The 20,244-nt window shown below is 41.0% G+C and overlaps 1 protein-coding gene across 2 annotated transcripts; it reads right to left on the bottom strand.

Moving 5' to 3' along the window:
• Positions 1–3,410: 3,410 nt before the first annotated feature.
• On the bottom strand, positions 3,411–19,842 carry LOC139389817 (RAB3C, member RAS oncogene family). Of its 2 annotated transcripts, none has more exons than XM_071136779.1 (5): positions 19,659–19,842; positions 16,619–16,843; positions 13,081–13,199; positions 8,130–8,254; positions 3,411–7,822 (listed from the first exon to the last, which is right to left on the bottom strand). In XM_071136779.1, the coding sequence occupies exons 1-5, from the start codon at positions 19,674–19,676 to the stop codon at positions 7,632–7,634; spliced, it is 678 nt and encodes a 225-aa protein (XP_070992880.1). In that variant the 5' UTR covers positions 19,677–19,842; the 3' UTR covers positions 3,411–7,631. The 2 variants fall into 2 exon arrangements, with proteins under 2 accessions (XP_070992880.1, XP_070992881.1); XM_071136780.1 differs by lacking the exon at positions 19,659–19,842 and adding an exon at positions 19,046–19,152 and having other exon boundaries at positions 6,110–7,822.
• Positions 19,843–20,244: the final 402 nt, after the last annotated feature.

Here is a 20,244-nt window from a genome sequence, read left to right on the forward strand (position 1 = left end):
TTGCTTTAGCCAACTCTAGCCATCAAATCGGAAATATTCTGAAGAAAGGCTCAAGCTGAGATGTCAAGAATAAACAACTCCACTGTTCATGCATTTTCTAAAGTCTGTAGTCTGTCTGTCTGTCTGTCTTTCTGTCTGAGCTAGAAGGTATCAGATGGTGTCAGTTTTTTTACTCTGGGCAGTGAAGTGTCTTCCACCTGTGTAGCTTCTTTGGGTCCATCTACGTAGTACACTACCTGACCAAAACCATGTGGACACCTGCTCGTCAAACATCTCATTCCAAAATCATGGGTATTAATATGGAGTTGGTCCCCCTTTGCTTTTGTAACAGCCTCCACTCTTCTTGGAAGGCTTCCCACTAGACGTTGGAACATTGTTGCAGGGACTTGTTTCCATTCAGCCACAAGAACATTAGTGAGGTCGGGCACTGATGTCAAATCAAATTTTATTTTGATTTTTGATGTTAGCGATGTTAGGCGATTAGGCCTGGCTCGCAGTCGGCGTTTCAATCTATCCCAAAGGTGTTTGATGGGATTGAGGTCAGGGCTCTGTGCTGGCCAATCAAGTTCTTCCACACCGATCTCGACAAACCATTTCTGCATGGACCTCTCTTTGTGCACGGGGCCATTCTCATGCTGAAACAGGAAAAGGCCTTCCCCAAACTGTTGCCACAAATTTGGAAGCATAGAATCGTCTAGAATGTCATTGTAAGCTGTAGTGTTAAGATTTCCCTTCACTGGAACTAAGGATGAAACCATGAAAAACTGCCCCAGACCATTAATCCTCATCCACCAAACTTTACAGTTGGCAATATGCATTCGGGCAGGTAATGTTCTCCTGGCATTCGTCAAACCCAGATTTGTCCGTCGGACTGACAGATGGTGAAGTGTGATCCATCACTCCGGAGAACGCGTTTCCACTGCTCCAGAGTCCAAGGGCGGCGAGCTTTACACCACTCCAGCCTATGCTTGGCATTGCGCATGGTGATCTTAGGCTTGTGTGTGGTTGCTCGGCCATGGAAACCCAAACTCCCGACTAACAGTTTTGTGCTGACGTTGCTTCCAGAGGCAGTTTGGAACTCGTTAGTGAGTGTTGCAACTGAGGACAGATGTTTTTTACGAGCTACTCGCTTCAGCACTCGGCGGTTCCGTTCTGTGAGCTTGTGTGGCCTACCACTTCGCAGCAGAGCCGTTGTTGTTCCTAGACATTTCCAATTCACAATAACAGCACTTAAAACTGACCGGGGCAGCTCTAGCAGGGTAGACATTTGATGAACTGACTTGTTAGAAGGGTGGCATCCTATGAAGGTGCCACATTGAAAGTCACTGAGCTCTTCAGTAAGGTCATTCTACTGCCAATGTTTGTCTATGGAGATTGCATGGCTGTATGCGCGATTTTATACACCTGTCAGCAACAGGTGTGGCTGAAATGGCCGAATCCACTAATTTGAAGGGATGTCCACATACGTTTGTATATATAGTGTATGTCCTAGTCCATCCATAAGGTTAGGATTTAGGCTTGGGTAGTCTGGATCAGTGCTAAGAGGACTTCTGGAGCACTTGTCCCGGCCTGTACATGTTTGATTCCAGACTAGATGTATGTGGAGAAAGCCAGGCCTCTAGTGGTGAAAATGGACATTACCAAAACCACATGAGGTTAGGGTTTTGTTTATAGTTTGGGCTAGGGTTAGGGTTAGGTTGAACTGGGAGGTGGGCATGAAGCTTGGGTTAGAGTCAGGGTAGAGGGTTAGAGTTCAACCTAGCCTCAAACACAACAACACTAACTCTAACCCTAGCTTCATGTCCACACCCCGGTTCAACCCTAATCCTAGCCTGAACCTACTTTCGTGTCCACACCCCGGTTCAAAAGTAGCCAAAACCCTAGCCTTAGTTCCATGTTCACATCCCTGTTCAACCCATACCCTAGCCTCAATCACAAACCTAACTTTAACCCTAGCTTCATTTTCACATCCTTGTTCAACCCATACCTTAGCCTCAATCACAACCCTAACTTTAACCCTAGCTTCATTTTCACATCCTTGTTCAACCCATACCTTAGCCTCAATCACAACCCTAATCCTTTCCTTGACCTCAACCCATGGTCATATCCATAACCCTATGTTATGCATAGAATAATCATTTTCTCAGTTTGCCAAGGTTAGGTGATACAGGACACGGGCAGCAAAACCAGCTGAATTCTTCTTGAATGGGTAGAACTTGTAAAATATTAACTTCCCCAGTTTGTCCCTTAGGAGGCATACTTTCTCTAGAAATAGAGTGATCACACTGACAAGCTGAACACCGATCTCAAGAGGGAGCCAATGGATCTCCACACACAAACACACTGACAAGCTGAACACCGATCTCAAGAGGGAGCGAATGGATCTCCACACACAAACACACTGACAAGCTGAACACCGATCTCAAGAGGGAGCGAATGGATCTCCACACACAAACACACTGACAAGCTGAACACCGATCTCAAGAGGGAGCGAATGGATCTCCACACACAAACACACTGACAAGCTGAACACCGATCTCAAGAGGGAGCGAATGGATCTCCACACACAAACACACTGACAAGCTGAACACCGATCTCAAGAGGGAGCGAATGGATCTCCACACACAAAAACACTGACAAGCTGAACACCGATCTCAAGAGGTAGCGAATGGATCTCCACACACAAACACAATACACACATGACATGAGTACAATTTGTTTATTTCCTATCATCTCAAAAACATAGTTTGTACATTGCTTGCACTTAAAGGTACAAATAGTATATCCAGTTTAATATCAGTCCACACTTTAATGAGGTGACCAGAGCGTGAGTGTACTATAGTTTCATGTAAAGCCTCTTCAAGTTCTTTAAAAGCACTTCATAAGTACAATGAATAATAATAATTATTATTATTATTGTTATTCATTATTATCATCTTAAGCCTTCATCAGTAATGACATGTTGAAGTGGCTTTTCACCGGCCAGGGGCAGTCATGAATATACTGTACATGATCACAGATGAAGAAGTTGATGACAGGGGATTTGACTGGAGCGATGTCAGTGGTCTCAAACTCAGCAGGATAATGCCTATTATTGATGTACAGGTAAATAATAATGTCTCACACAGACATCATGTTTGAGTTGAGATGTTTCCCTTTTTTATCACATAGACTTAATATCAGTACGACATACTAATTTCCCTGACTATCTTTCACAACACTGCATCTTGACGTATCGTACGAGTTCACCAACAGTTAGCTAACAAGAACAGTATATAATAAGTAGTACATGAATACATCAGTAGAAAAGGTCAACACGTACAATAAGTAACACACACACACACACACACACACACACACACACACACACACACACACACACACACACACACACACACACACACACACACACACACACACACACACACACACACACACACACACACACACACACACACACAACTTCACCTCACAGCGAATCCCAGATAAAGCACATATTTAGTGTGTGTGATGCTTGCAGTGCCATACAGTACAACAAGAACATTAGAACAGTCACTCTACTGCAGGTATAACTACTAGGAGTACTATGTATAGGAAATCATTCATAGAATATTGCACTTGTTGGCCCATTGCACCCCACAGACAAAGCTATGAGGATGCACTTAAACATAGACAATATACACCTTTATAGATAGAAATATAGATAATTCAATGTCTTCATGCAACTTTTCTGAACCTTCATTTTTCTATGCAGAAACTCTAGACGGCACAAAACAAACTACAGCCAGTTTTTTGCACAATTACATATTTTTACTATTCTGTTTCTAGGTAATTTGTAGCTAAAGGATCAATGTAACTATTCACTTAATATATAGAAGAGATTATCTTTACTGGGATTTACAGGACATTCTCGATGTAAAGGACAATTTGCTTCAGCCAAGGATGGAGTGACAATAATAACATGATCCCTAAGCTGGTCAGGGATGTGGAAAAGGTGCACTAGTTTCTTATAAAAGGGAACCCATATACTGGAGCAGGTATATGAAATATGGATGTTTTGTCTGTTTCATAGAATATTGCTGTTTATCCAGTCAGACAGACTATCTATCATGGCTTCAGTATCCATCGGTCATAACATATCATATCTTGGCTGTGTTTAATTTGTGAATTATATGTTTTCATTTCTCTTGAGAAGTGGAAATGAGCAGGTTGGTATTTATTGACATAAATAATGTACTGGAGGCAGCTCTGCAGAGTGGTCACTAGGTGGCACAGCCACAAATTCATAAAATCTGATTTTAAACTTACCTTAACCCTAACCTTAACCACATTGCTAAGCCTAATGCCTAACCCTAACCTTAAATTAAGACCAAAAATCACATGTTTGTTTTCATACATTTCTACAACATAGACCATTTTGACTTTGCAGCTGGCCTATCTAGCAGAAACCACTCAGTTCTGCCTCCAGGGCAAGATTCAAAACAAGAAATGTCAATCTGCTGGAAATGAGGGAAGGGTTTATTGTTTGGGTAAAGCTAAATGTAAGGGTCTGGGTATAAAAACACAACTTAGGTTATTGGCTATTTGACATCACACTTGTATTATTCTTATTAAGGCTAGGAAAAGAGGATCTATTCAGTTTAGCAGAAATGCAGACACTCATCAGATCACACATCAGGACTACTACTACAAAACACATGTACAGTATAATACAGTACTCACATAGACACAATGCATGTATAGTATATTCATTAAATATGAAATAAATGTGGCAGGTGAGCACAAAGGAGAAGAGGCCATGTTGGAAATACTAAAAGGCCACATTTGTTTTTATCCAAGGTAGATGATTGAAAGTACTCACACAGCCACACTCATTAATTTTTCCTAAAACACACAGGCACACGGTCACGCACGCACACACAAACTGCAAACAGAAATCACTATTACCTACCAGTTTGTATACAGTACACTTAATGATATAGTTTGGCTGTGGCAGAAGACTATGTAACAACAATACATACAAAATAAAATAAATACATAAATAGAAGGATAAATAAATGAAAGCACTGAATATAACTGTGTGTCCGGCAGGTTTTACGATGGACAGTAAAAACAGTGACAGCTATGGGTTCTCCTCACAGAATTACAATTGATAACAAGTCTTTGAAGCCAGCTGGAAAGATACTGTGCAGTACATGCATTGACCACACATTGAATTCAAAAAGCCTTTACGAGCATCATTTTTGTGAATATTGTATGGTAAGCTAAAGAGAATAATGTATGTTTGTAATGTCCTATTATCAGCCACACTATAATAGGCCTCCATCGACTCAGACCCTCTGTGTTTCCAGGTAAAGGTGTGAAGTGTGTATCTGTTCCTCAACACAGCTATGGAGAGGGACATACATTGATTGCTAGCCTGGTCACTGATCTGTGCTCTTGCCAACTCCACAATACCATAAAGAGTTGGCAAGAGAGCAGAAACAAACTGGCACCAAGGCTAGTTGATTGCCATTGATGTTTAATGATAAAAGCGGTCGGATAACACACCACACTGTAAAGGAGTTGCTGTGAATTTGACAGTAACTTACAGGCAGCTCAGTGGCAAGTCTAATTCTGTATTTCATATTACAGTACACCTACTATTATATAAATACGGTATCAATGCAAGTACTTGGTAATGACGCATACAGTACAATACTGTAAAATGTACCCTATTATACTACAAAAAAGTTAATTCTACCGTAAGCAAAATTAATGAATGGATTAATGAAATTCATTGAGGGGAGGGGTTTGTACTTTACAGTATTTTACTGTAATTACAAGGGAGTGGTGCAAGCAAGTTGGCTGCTATGTAAAGTGTTTACACATTATATCATATTAATTCATATTTGGTGTTTTGTATCACTTGCCCATCTAGAGGCCTTAACCAAGGTTTCCAAACTGACAGCGACTACAGGGCAAAACAGACCAAAAGGACCTGGCAACAAGGTTTGACTTGCTGCCACTCTAATCTGTCCACTATACATTATGAATGAATGGGTCACTATCACCACATAGCAGTCAAATTGGTACAGCATTCTCACATGCAGGTGCAAGCCTCAAGGGAATATTACCTTTCTGTATGTTTTTCATTAGTCCACCGATGATACAGTCCCTTGTTTTTTTGCATGTCAGCAATCAAGTTTTCAAGATAAAGAACTTTCAAAATACCGAAAGTGTCACAGTATGATGCGTTTTCAATATCTTGAAAACTTGAATGCTGACATGCAGAACATTTAGGGACTGATTCAACAGTGAAACAAAAACAAAAATATCCTTTTTGAGATGCACAACAATACCATGCACCCATTAGTGGTCAAAAGGTTTTTGGCCCTCAAAAGATACGGTATGGTGCTGTATTCTGTGGGGGGGAATTACAGTACCATTCGAAACAAAGCAATGACTTCTCCGACCAAAACGTTTTCCCACAATGTACCATAATATACAGTATGCTGTAGTAAAACGTTTCAGAGTATTTTACCAATGATCATACTCAAAATGACTGAATAAATTACAGTTTTCTGTTACAGTGCAGGATACAGAAAGACAAGTGTGAACAACTCCAGTCCACTAGGGATTAAGTCCTGCTGGTTTTCCTTCCATCCTGGCACTTAATTGATCAACTACTGTCACTGATTGGCCAGACAGTGCACCTACAGCAGCTACACTGGTCAATGTCTGACTAAAAGGCAAGGAGGAAAGTCAGCCTTCACAGCAGCCATCCAGGACTTTAGTTGTGCACCCCTGCTTTAAAGGCCCAGTACAGTAAAACATGTGATTTCCTGTGTTTTATATATATTTCCATACTATGAGGTTGGAATAATACTGTGACTGTGTAAATTATGATAATGCCCTTTTAGTGTAAGAGCAGTTTGAAAAGGCCGCCTGAAATTTCAGCCTGTTTTGGTGGAATGGAGTTTTGGCCTGCCTATTGACAACACCAGGCGTTAAATTAGGAAATAGACCAATAAGAAAGAGAGTTCCAAACCTCTCTGCCAATAACAGCTAGTTTTCAGTTGTCCCCTCCCCACTCAGACCACTCCCAAGACCACTTGCCATAGCAAAATTCTTGCTTGAGAAATTGCTCTTTGCTAAGAAGCAATTTTGTTTATTTTTTACCATTTTAATTGAAAACAATAACAGTAAGGTATTTTATTGTTACCCAGAAATTATATGATATTAAGATTTTAAAAATATCAGCATTGTACCTTTAAGACTGTCTGTATCCAAAATAGCACCCTATTCCCTACATAGTGAACTACTTTTGACAAGAGCACTATGTGGGTCCTGCTCAAGTAGTGCATTATATAAGGCAGGGGTTCTTAAACTTTTCCAGCTCGAGACCCAAATAAAAAATGTACCATCATCCCGTGAACCAAATCGTCCTCCAACGACTCATATTAAGAAGAAATTGTGTGTGATTATAGATGTATTCTATAATGCGACTCACCTCTCACATGCCCAGGCCCCATTTTGCGTCCCAACCCATAGTTTAAGAAACTCTGAAATAGGTAATAGGATGTAATTTGGGATGCAGACTACATCTAAGGGACTGGGTATCTTGGCAACACAGTAACTGAGAGGAGCCACTAACAGTTGCAGGCGGGCTGCTGGAGGGGCGGGGCGCTGTCTGTCAGTTTGGCGCTGGGTGTTCCCATGGTAACGGCGGTGTCAGTGTCCAGGCTTTCGGACATCCTGTCACAGATGATGTCAACGAGGCGCTCGAAGGTCTGCTTGACGTTGATGTTGTCCTTGGCACTTGTCTCAAAGAACTCAAAACCTGTGAAGGGATAGAGAGACAGAATAATATATTGTTGGTGATGTTTACAAGAAGTAAATTATCCACATTCAGAAATCTCTTGACGTAATGTCTTAGTGGAAATGTAAGGCTGTCAAATACTGTAGGTCATGCTTACAATAAGTCAATGGACTTACAGAAGCCCATGTAGGCACTGGTGCTGCGAATCAGTATGAGCTGAAGCATTATAGATCTTCGTATCTATCTGACTGTTGATGTTTCAATGTGTTCATTCTTTTATCTCTGCTTATATAAAGTGTCCCTGATCAATGAAATGACAGCAGCTCACCCAGTTGTTCTGCCAGTTGTCTCCCACTGTCTGCAGCCACCACCCTCTCCTCCTGCATGTCACATTTGTTCCCAGCCAACACCACCTGGGCGTTGTCCCACGAATAGGTCTTAATCTGGGTCGACCTGCACATGCACATACACACACACACACACATGAACAGAAAAAAACAGGAACTAAAACTCAAAACAGAGCACTGCATCTATCTACTAGACGCTATATGTGATAAGCTGATACAGTGAAAACAACACACCTCCTATATCATCAGATCAGGACGATGAGGTGCTACAGTAGGACTGGAATCTGGGAGAAACATTTCAGGAACACATTTCCCCTGTGGCCACACAGAAAGAAGGCCAGAGCACCAGCGGAACACAATAATGTACTGTGATGTCAGCACTGCTCAGTCCAGATCAGACTGGTCATAGGAGTTGAGATATAGGTAAATTCACATCTGGCTATTGACTGCTATAACACAAAATGACATCCCAGTAAAAAACAGCTTTTCTGAACCGGGGTTTGCATTAAATGTTTACATATAATTGACCTCTAGGTTATCCTATATTTAGTGTCAAAATGATTACCGATGTCTATGTTTATCTCTCACAATTATTAGTTATGTGTTTCAATTATCAATAACCAGGAGAGGAGAGGAGAGGAGAGGTGCAGCAGTGTCTATTTCTGTGAAGAGCATAGGCGTGCCTTCGTCCCTATTAGGAGACAACTGCGTCATACACAGGAAATTAGTTTGTGTCAGGACACGAGCTCATTCACATAAAGCCTGGCAGGGAAGGAGCCGTTGCCATGGAAACAATGCATCTTTGCCCTAAACCTTGTAACCAGGAAGAATAATAGAGAATGGAATAAAAACCTACCATTAGAAGAAGTATGTTTAGGTTGTTGGATAGAATGATAAAGCATTGTTGTGCTCTGTCTGCTCTATGCTCTAGAGCAGTGGTTCCCAAACGTTTTATATCCATTCAACCTCCAGCTGCATACCCCCTCTAGCACCAGGGTCAGCTCACTCTCAAATGTTGTCTTTTGCCATCATTGTAAGCCTGCCACACACACACTATAAGATACATTTATTAAACCTAAGAATGAGTGTGAGTTTTTGTCACAACCCGGCTCGTGGGAAGTGACAAAGAACTCTGATAGGACCAGGGCAAAAATAATAATATAATAATAATCAATAATTTTGCTCTTTATTTAGCCATCTTAAATATAAAACCTTATTTGTTCATCAAAAATTGTGAATTGAAAGGATACACATAACTCTGCAATGTTGGGTTGTATTAAAGAGAGTCTCATTATTTTTCCATACACAGTCTGTGCCAGTATTTTGTTATCATGCTAGTGAGGGCCGAGAATCCACTCTCACATAGGTACGTGGTTGCAAAGGGCATCAGTGTCTTAACAGCGCGATTTGTGTCACGGCCTGACCTTAGCGAGTCGTTTTATCGTTTTACAACGATAGACAGCTGTCCCTAATTGAGAACCATACCCGGCCAAAACACGGAAATAAAGAAACACATCACAGAGAAATAAGAAAATGTGAAGAAATGTAAAAAAAAAAAAAAGTGAATCACATTTTTATTTGGTGTGCCGCCGACGGCATTGCGTACCCCAGTTTGGGAATACCTGGTCTAGAGAAAAAGCTCACTGATTTGAACAGCTCCAGGATAATACCAGTCATTAGCTACTGTAACTAAAACTAAACAAAAAATATAAACGCATGTAAAGTGTTGGTCCCATGTTTCATGAGCTGAAATAAAAGATCCCAGAAATGTTCCATATGCACAAAAAGCTTGTTTTCACTCAAATGTTGTGCACACATTTGTTTACATCCCTGTTAATGAGAATTTCTCCTTTGCCAAGATAATCCATCTACAGTGCCTTGCGAAAGTATTCGGCCCCCTTGAACTTTGCGACCTTTTGCCACATTTCAGGCTTTAAACATAAAGATATAAAACTGTATTTTTTTGTGAAGAATCAACAACAAGTGGGACACAATCATGAAGTGGAACGACATTTATTGGATATTTCAAACTTTTTTAACAAATCAAAAACTGAAAAATTGGGCGTGCAAAATTATTCAGCCCCCTTAAGTTAATACTTTGTAGCGCCACCTTTTGCTGCGATTACAGCTGTAAGTCGCTTGGGGTATGTCTCTATCAGTTTTGCACATCGAGAGACTGACATTTTTTGCCATTCCTCCTTGCAAAACAGCTCGAGCTCAGTGAGGTTGGATGGAGAGCATTTGTGAACAGCAGTTTTCAGTTCTTTCCACAGATTCTCGATTGGATTCAGGTCTGGACTTTGACTTGGCCATTCTAACACCTGGATATGTTTATTTTTGAACCATTCCATTGTAGATTTTGCTTTATGTTTTGGATCATTGTCTTGTTGGAAGACAAATCTCCGTCCCAGTCTCAGGTCTTTTGCAGACTCCATCAGGTTTTTTTCCAGAATGGTCCTGTATTTGGCTCCATCCATCTTCCCATCAATTTTAACCATCTTCCCTGTCCCTGCTGAAGAAAAGCAGGCCCAAACCATGATGCTGCCACCACCATGTTTGACAGTGGGGATGGTGTGTTCAGCTGTGTTGCTTTTACGCCAAACATAACGTTTTGCATTGTTGCCAAAAAGTTCAATTTTGGTTTCATCTGACCAGAGCACCTTCTTCTACATGTTTGGTGTGTCTCCCAGGTGGCTTGTGGCAAACTTTAAACTACACTTTTTATGGATATCTTTAAGAAATGGCTTTCTTCTTGCCACTATTCCATAAAGGCCAGATTTGTGCAATATACGACTGATTGTTGTCCTATGAACAGAGTCTCCCACCTCAGCTGTAGATCTCTGCAGTTCATCCAGAGTGATCATGGGCCTCTTGGCTGCATCTCTGATCAGTCTTCTCCTTGTATGAGCTGAAAGTTTAGAGGGACGGCCAGGTCTTGGTAGATTTGCAGTGGTCTGATACTCCTTCCATTTCAATATTATCGCTTGCACAGTGCTCCTTGGGATGTTTAAAGTTTGGGAAATCTTTTTGTATCCAAATCCGGCTTTAAACTTCTTCACAACAGTATCTCGGACCTGCCTGGTGTGTTCCTTGTTCTTCATGATGCTCTCTGCGCTTTTAACGGACCTCTGAGACTATCACAGTGCAGGTGCATTTATACGGAGACTTGATTACACACAGGTGGATTGTATTTATCATCATTAGTCATTTAGGTCAACATTGGATCATTCAGAGATCCTCACTGAACTTCCGGAGAGAGTTTGCTGCACTGAAAGTAAAGGGGCTGAATAATTTTGCACGGCCAATTTTTCAGTTTTTGATTTGTTAAAAAAGTTTGAAATATCCAATAAATGTCGTTCCACTTCATGATTGTGTCCCACTTGTTGTTGATTCTTCACAAAAAAAATACAGTTTTATATCTTTATGTTTGAAGCCTGAAATGTGGCAAAAGGTCGCAAAGTTCAAGGGGGCCGAATACTTTCGCAAGGCACTGTACATGACAGATGTGGCATATCAAGAAGCTGATTAACCGGCATGATTATTACACAGGTGTACCTTGTGCTGGGGACAATAAAAGGCCACTCTAAAATGTGCAGTTTTGTCACACAACACAATGCCACAGATGTCTCAAGTTTTGAGGGAGCAAGCAATTGGCATGCTGACTGCAGGAATGTCCTACAGAGCTGTTGCCAGATAATTTAATGTTCATTTATCTACCATAAGCTGACTCCAATGCTGTTGTAGAGAATTTGGCAGTACATCCAACAGGCATCACCACCGCAGACCACGTGTAGCCATGCCAGCTCAGGAACTCCACATCCAGCTTCTTCACCTGCGGGATTGTCGGAGACCAGCCTCCCGGACAGCTGATGAAACTGAGGAGTATTTCTATCTGTAATAAATCCCTTTTCTGTGGAAAAACTCATTCTGATTGGCTGGACCTGGCTCCCCAGTGGGTGGGCTTATGCCCTCCCAGGCTCACCCAAGGCTGCGCCCCTGCCCAGTCATGTGAAATCCATAGATCAGGGCCTAAAGAATTTATTTCAGATGACTGATTTCCTTATATGAACTGTAACTCAGTAAAATTGTTGAAATTGTTGCGTCTTTATATTTTTATATTTTTGTTCATATTACATGTACACAACCACAGTGAACAGAGATGTTTAACCAGTCTCATTTCTACACAGTATGCCCCACACACAATGCCAACACTCTTTTTGTTTCACCTTGAGACAGTTCATGGTTTTGTCAAGTGCATCCATCAAAACCTTCTGGTAGACTTTATCCCAGAAACCTATTGTTTGTGACTGATGAAATAGACTCCTCTTGTGTTCTTATTTCTAGTCCTGAATAAATCATGTTGAATCCAGGGTACAGGAAACACACAGTACAGGTTAGTGTAGGTATTCAGTATTCAGATGGAAATAGCTTGTGTGGTTTACAAAGACAGCGATTCATGACTTTGCCCGACCTTCCCAGGGACCCCCACACAGGTGGGCTAGTGGCTCTCTGACAGCAAGCGCTCTAATCAATACGCTTAGATAAGGAGATACAGAAAGGGATGAAGGTCAGCTATTTGGGTCTGTTTCTTCACAGGGAGAAATCTTATACTCATCCTATCTCAATACAACCCAACAACAACACACCTCTTCTGTTGTCCTTGTCCATAAAGATAAGTAGTCTTTCTGAGAATGTGGTTAAGATAAACAGTACTTAATCCATAACATAACCTGGCATCTGAAGTTACTTCCTTCCCTCGTGTATTTCATGATGCATGATGTACTGACACAACATTGCAGTCTTACCAACGTGCTGATGAAAGATGTATTGCTGGTACGTATTGGTTTTCGATGAGAAAAGAAACGTATGCTATTCGGCACTCGTTTTCCTCCTAGAGAGGGTGAAAATGTTTTGTACCCCAGTAAAACTCACCAGTCCTGCACACAATGGAAGGACTCCTCGTTTGTGATGTCATACATAAGGATGAAGCCCATGGCTCCGCGGTAGTAAGCAGTGGTGATGGTCCGGTACCGCTCCTGCCCCGCCGTGTCCTGGAGCGATACAGAACATTATTATTGTTGGTCACAAACAAATGCACATGCATGCACACACAGACACACAGACACACACACACATGCACAGTCACACAGATAACTAACAGTTAGTCACAGCGAAAGTCTCCCATCCTTCATGTGTGTATTTATTCTGGACCGGTTTGGCTGGTTGTGATTATCATATGCATAATGCATCGCTGACTGGTTTGGCTGGCTATGATTATCATGTATGCTGCATGGCTGTCATTGATATTCACAGATTCTAGAGGTTCAAGTCTTCCCAGTAAAGCCACTGTGGTGGCTGAGGCCTACTGGAAGTGCCATATTGTATTATGTCATGTCTATGGGCTTACAGTAAACATATTGTATAGGGGCTATTGATTGTCATAGCTGGTACTCTAGATAGCATATCAGTCATGTAGCAGACTGTCTGATTCATCAAAAGGAAAATGGCAAATGGCCATTTTGTCTGATTTCCAACTCATGTTTGAAGTAGGTCGTTGGAGGGGTCAAAATCCCACTGTCCTTTTGCGAAAACACTAAAACTATCTGTCATCTGTGTTCTGTAGGGGATTCTAAGCCAAAACAGTGCTGGGTTACATTAGCTCCAGAGAGGCCTGCTCTGCTCTGTGAATATGGCTATAATTATGTCTGTGTGGTAGCCAGAGGACATCTCTGACCTTCAAAAGCACACACAGCTCAAAGGCTGCCTCCCTCCATCTCCTTCATACAGCAGCTGGGCTGAGCAATGGAAACCCACAATAATACACACTAACACATTGATGTATTGTATGTGCACCTACATATACACATGCATGAGGGTGTACAGGTGTGTGTGTGTTATTTTTTGTACAATACAATATGCACAGTAGGCCTATGTAATTACTGAGTCCTATATAATGTTTTGAAAGGAAATCATTTGAGCCTTTTTCACACATTGTGCTTATGGTTCTCTTGTTTGGCAGACTGTGACATTACTTTACATTAAACATGAATCTAGACAATGCTTTGACTGCTGACTTTCCTCTTGGCTGAATACTGAGGACATACTGTATGCATCCACACACTTCATTACACTATCGATTCAGGGCAAAGTGCCTGACGATGACCCTTTTTATCTCTGGGTTATTTGAGTGTGCAGCTTTGCTTGTTCTTAGCTAAAAGACACAGCAAGACAGAAAAATCCTGCTGAGTTCAGTGAACAGGAGTTCCATTAGAAACTACCTGACTGAGTGTGTTTATGCATCACCATGGACCCCAGTGTGAATAAGCCCAAGAAATGGACAGACCATTTAGTACAGTCAGTGCAGAGTGACAGTAGGGATTGAATCTTACTGGTCAATTCTGGTATACTGTGGCTCGTCAGGAATAGTACAGTACTCAAACATGACTATGATAATACATAAAACTATAACCAGTAAACGTAACTGTATTTGCAAATGACTATGACACTATTTCACGTGTATATTAATATTGTAAATCCAACAAGGACATCATCCATTATTATAAAATGACCACTGAAGGAACAGTTCTCTCAAAACGCCCAATTAGACAACCTAGAGCTATTCATTTGAATGCTTTCTCTGGCAATTCTGCCTCTGTTAGAACCTGCTTGTCTTTCCTTCACTGACAAAAAACAATTACCCTTATTACTCAGAATTTAAACTGTTTACATTCAACCCTGCTTTTCTGCTTCCTGATAAAGTGTGTGTGATTTGTGTCCCATGCAAATCAGCTGATTAACTGCTACAGTACTGTCTGGGACCAATGAATTGGTGGAACAGACAGTAAATATGACAGCGAACAGCATTGCCTCTCTAAGAGAGAGAAAGAGTGGGTGTTTGGAGGAAGAAGGCTTTAAACTGAAGCCTTAGATGCCTCAGAGCTGCTCAGAAACAAACTCTTCCATCTCCGAAACCTCCTAATTAAAAGAGCCTTAGGCAAAGTCGGCCAACCACAGGAGGGGAACACACAGTCTGAGAGGAGTGTTATTCAGTGATGATGTCCTTCAGCTAAGGTATACAAGCATCCTGCTAACGATGACACATCCATCTGTCTCGGTTCTCTACGTTGCCCTGTCTCGGTTCTCTACGTTGCCCTGTCTCGGTTCTCTACGTTGCCCTGTCTCGGTTCTCTACATTGCCCTGTCTCGCATTCAATCACTCTAGGTCTTGTTCATACAGATAAGCGGCACAAGCCACCTCAAATGTAATTGTGACTGGATCCTAGTTGGCTCATAGAAATCTATAACAATGTAGAAGTCAGTATACCAGTTGCTTGGTAACCGTAACAGGAATGGACAAAAAGATTTGAAGCAGCAAACAATTATGTTTGTTAAGTTTAACTACAAGTGTGTTTTCTGAAAACAAATTACTCAGGAGAAATGGAGGGGATGAATGCTTGGCCAACCGTGAGCCATCTAGTTACAACCTGTCACAGTGCTAGATAGTTATTGATCAAGAGTAGGGGACAGGGGAAGGGGCCTGGCTATGGATTGACAGTCTAATGTGGTTTACAGACCAGGGTCATTCGGTTAAAAGAAAGGGAGATTGGACAGGGGAGTTTATTTTTCCAGACTCCCCTTAATAATTAGTAAAGGCTTTTGTTTCATGTTCAATAGAACCTCCATTAGCCCACTGTTAGGTTAGTCCTCCAAAAACTCCTTGGGAGGCTAGAATACAAATTACATGAGAAGACACTGATTATTTCAATAGTTATGAGCCCCTTGGGAATGAATGAGAGTGCATAATTGTAATGATGAGAGACTGACAATGTCTGAAATAGATTGACTACTCTAGGCTGATGCCGAGCCCCTGTAGGAGAAGAATGAATTTGCCTCTAGAGGCTGATTTATGGTCTCTTATGTATTTTTCCTTCTAATGGTTAATGTTAGGGTTGGATAATGTAAACTAGATCTGTGCCTGCGGGCAACTTCTAACAAGAGCCTATAGTTCCTATGACTACTGTAGGTCAGGATGTCTCCTAATATGCATACTACTTATGAGCTAGCGGCAATACGCTGGTGATATCAAAATAGATTTCAATGAGAGATACAAAATATTGAGTTTCTCCATGATGTCATGCAAAAAAGTAAGTTGGAGTGTGGTTGCAAAGGCAGAATCATCTTGAAAAGCTCAGCACTGCTTAATGGCTTTTCTGGCCATTGTTAAACTGTTTTGAATGTAGCCATTTTACAGCACTGGTAATCTACTAAAACTGGCATTGACATTTTGAGCTTAATACTGTTGAGTATTTAGATCAAATGATCAAAATTACTGTTCATTAACCAAGGCAAGATAAGATCAATATTGCAGTTGAATGAATAGCTGATATTTGTCCAAACTGTAGTTGAAAAGCTATACTTACATTAGGCATTATCTATTACAATAGTAGAGTAATAATAGAGACAGACTTACCCAGATCTGCAATTTGATCCTCTTGTCATTCTTGTAGACAGTCTTGACTTTGAAGTCGATGCCCACAGTGCTGACGAAGGCTGAGGTGAAGGCGTCGTCAGCGTAGCGGAAAAGGAAGGAGGTTTTACCCACGCTGCTATTCCCAATGATCAGCAGCTTGAACATGTAATCAAAGTTCTGGTCCCCACCCTCCTTCCCTTGAGTGGTCCCCTGAGTGGCAGACATCTGGTAATATCAGGAGTCACAGTGTAAAAGGTCATGACAAACTTAAAATCAACTCATTGGAATTAGAAATGGTACTATTTAAGGTTTAGAAATGTTGCATGGAGGAGGGACGTCAAGGACGTGTAAAAGAAGAATAAATTATTAAACTAATCACACACAGACCCAGCCTGGTTTCATAGACTAGACATAACATAGTTAACGTAAATCCTGTGACACTCAAATTAATATGATGTTACGTTTGGTATGGTTACATAGGACAGGGGCTACTTAAGGCAAAAACAAAAGTAGTGTGGTTGGTCATATTACTCAAATGTCTAGCATCCCAAAGGTTGTGAGTTCGAATCTCATCAGGGTAAACTTTAACATTTTAGCTAATTATCAACTTTTCAACTACTTACTACTTTTTAGCTACTCTGCAACTACTTAGCATGTTAGCTAAACCTTCCCCTAACCCTAACCTTAACCCTTTTAGATAACCCTTCCCCTAACCTTTACCCTTTAACCTAACTCCTAAACTTAATCCTAACCTTAACCTTAACCCTAACCCTAACCTCTAAACCTAACCCCTAGCCTAGCTATATTAGCCAGCTAGCTAACATTAGCCACCTTGTAACATATCATACGTTTTGTAAATTGTTTACATATTCTACCTTTTGCAAATGTGTAACATATTGTACATTTGGCAAATTCGTAATGTAACGGATGTGAAACGGCTAGCTAGTTAGCGGTGGTGCGCGCTAAATAGCGTTTCAATTGGTGACGTCACTTGCTCTGAGACCTTGAAGTAGTAGTTCCCCTTGCTCTGCAATGGCCGTGGCTTTTGTGGAGCGATGGGTAACAATGCTTCGTGGGTGACTGTTGTTGATGTGTGCAGAGGGTCCCTGGTTCGAGCCCAGGTTGGGGCGAGGGGACGGTCTAAAGTTATACTGTTACATTGGTGCCGTTACCCGGATCACTGGTTGCTGCGGAAAAGGAGGAGGTCAAAAGGGGGGTGAGTGTAATGGATGTGAAACGGCTAGCTAGTTAGCGGTGGTGCGCGCTAAATAACGTTTCAATTGGTGATGTCGCTTGCTCTGAGACCCTGAAGTAGTGGTTCCCCTTGCTCTGCAAGGGCCGCAGCTTTTGTGGAGCGATGGGTAACGATGCTTCGAGGGTAACTGTTGTTGATGTGTGCAGAGAGTCCCTGGTTCCCGCCCGGGTGTGGGCGAGGGGACGGTCTAAAGTTATACTGTTACAGTAACATATAATATAAATTGTAATTCGTAACATATATCATATGAAATGGGTGGTGAACAATCACAAAATGAATACATACCATACAAAACGTAACATTTCATACTAAATGGAGTATCTATGATTAACGTAAGACTAATATGAAATGCTCAGACCAGATTGACACACCAGTCTCTCAGTTAGGTGTTAAAAGCACAGACTGTGTGTCTGATAGCAGATGGCTTTGTGGAATAAACCAGAAAAGCACTACACACCCTGGGGAATTGAAGAGTCCACCTGTGTTCTACATCCTCACATCTATGTGCCTGCCAATGAACATCAGTCAGATCCTTCACAAGGTGTTTGATCAATTAGGCTTGGATTTATCAAGGGGTATGCCAATCAATTCTACAATCCAATTACTGACTCTAGCAAATACAAAATGTGGAATTTTGAATCGTTCTTGCAAAATTCGCCATCATTTGTCAGCATTCTACAAAAATACAACTAGGCTACAGCAGACATCTTTGTTCCTAATAGCCTTAATGTTTTTCTCTGTGCCTCAGCAATCTGCCATGTCAAGCATGTGCCTGTTCTGTTTGTTCTGTTACACGAAGAATGATGCTTTCGGTTATACATCAAGCAAGTCTACAATTGCATTATTAACAACACTGTACAATGTTTCGTAAACTAAATGTAATTTTACTTTACGCAATAAGCTATACAAGGACACATCATTTTAGGTGTTTAATGCGCTAATTTCCATTTTAAAATGTTATGATGACGACGAAAATACACTCTTCCATTTTGCTACACAGATGTAGCCCTCTTAAATTGGATACAACCTCACAGAATGTTGGATAATCGCAAATACACTGTAATCTATAGTAGCCGCCCTAGGTCAATCAAGTTCTTCCCGAAATTATATCACAGTCTAGAAAAAATGACATGATGTAGAAAACATATCTGACGACATTATAGCAAACAAACCTCATTCGAAGGCTTCGTGTCAGTCAGTGGCTTTTCCTAGTTTATATATCAGGCTGTTGTTATATAAATTCTTACTGTTGGAGACAGTTCTGTTTGAGCCGAGGCAATTTCAGTACCTCGGAGCTGTCCCCGTGTTTTCCCGAAGCTGAACCGTTGGAAAGCTTAGTAAGCACGTTCAACGACGTCAAAGTTCACAATATGGGGCTTGTAGTCTTCATAATGCAAAAAGCGCTCCAGGAGATTGAAATATTAAAGCGATGTGACTACATCATTCAGCATACAACACAGTCACTTTGACAACAGCTGTGGGCCTGCATTACTCTTGATAAGGTCAAGAAAACCACCAAACTACATGAAGACTGCATAAACATTTTTTAAAATCTTTTTGTGACCATTTTCATTTTACTAATGAAGTATTTTGGCAACTATAACATTTCCTCTGTGGCATTAGCAAAAACTATGCTTGTTTTTAGAATAAACAATATCACATTTCCCAAATGTGCGTTTAGTCTACTACATGAATTTGATCAATGTAATGATTATGTGTATTTGGAGTTCTGTATAGCCTCATTAAACCTGGATACTATACAGATAGATGCTGGTAAGATCTTACCTTTCCGTATAAATCCATGTAGGCTGTGCTACCCACTAATAAAAAAATAAAACAAAATGTATTGTGATATAAGCCAAATGTTAATGAAAACAGTAAACCTCGACCGATATTACAAGACCTTCTTTCTGAAATGAATTATTTGTGAAGTCAATAATGGCTACTCGTTCTGAGCATCACTGTCGTCAGTCTCTCAGCCCCCGCCCAGAAATCATGCTCCGCTTCAGAGAACAGTAAACAGAACAGGAGGTGGCGGTGCACATGATTGATAGCGTCTCTGGCTTCGGCGTGCCGGGGTTAAGCAGATGGAGTCAAGATGTGCAACAATGTGTCAGTTACAATTATGCCTTTATCATCATTTTGGAAAATAGATAAGATCATACTGGAAAAATTGTATAGGGGTAGGCCTATACAGCAAAATACAGAAAATTCAAACATCTAGGTATGGCCTTTATGAGATTTGCAATATTGTCTTTAAACCTTGGCTGTTAGAAAATGTGGGAAATATTGTGCCAATGTCACACAAAGTTGGATAGTAATTATAGTAAATAGTAATGTACAATTAACAATGTCTACACTGTATTTCTGA

This window comes from Oncorhynchus clarkii, chromosome 30 (assembly GCF_045791955.1).
Source record: "Oncorhynchus clarkii lewisi isolate Uvic-CL-2024 chromosome 30, UVic_Ocla_1.0, whole genome shotgun sequence".
NCBI classification, from domain to species: Eukaryota; Metazoa; Chordata; class Actinopteri; order Salmoniformes; family Salmonidae; genus Oncorhynchus; species Oncorhynchus clarkii.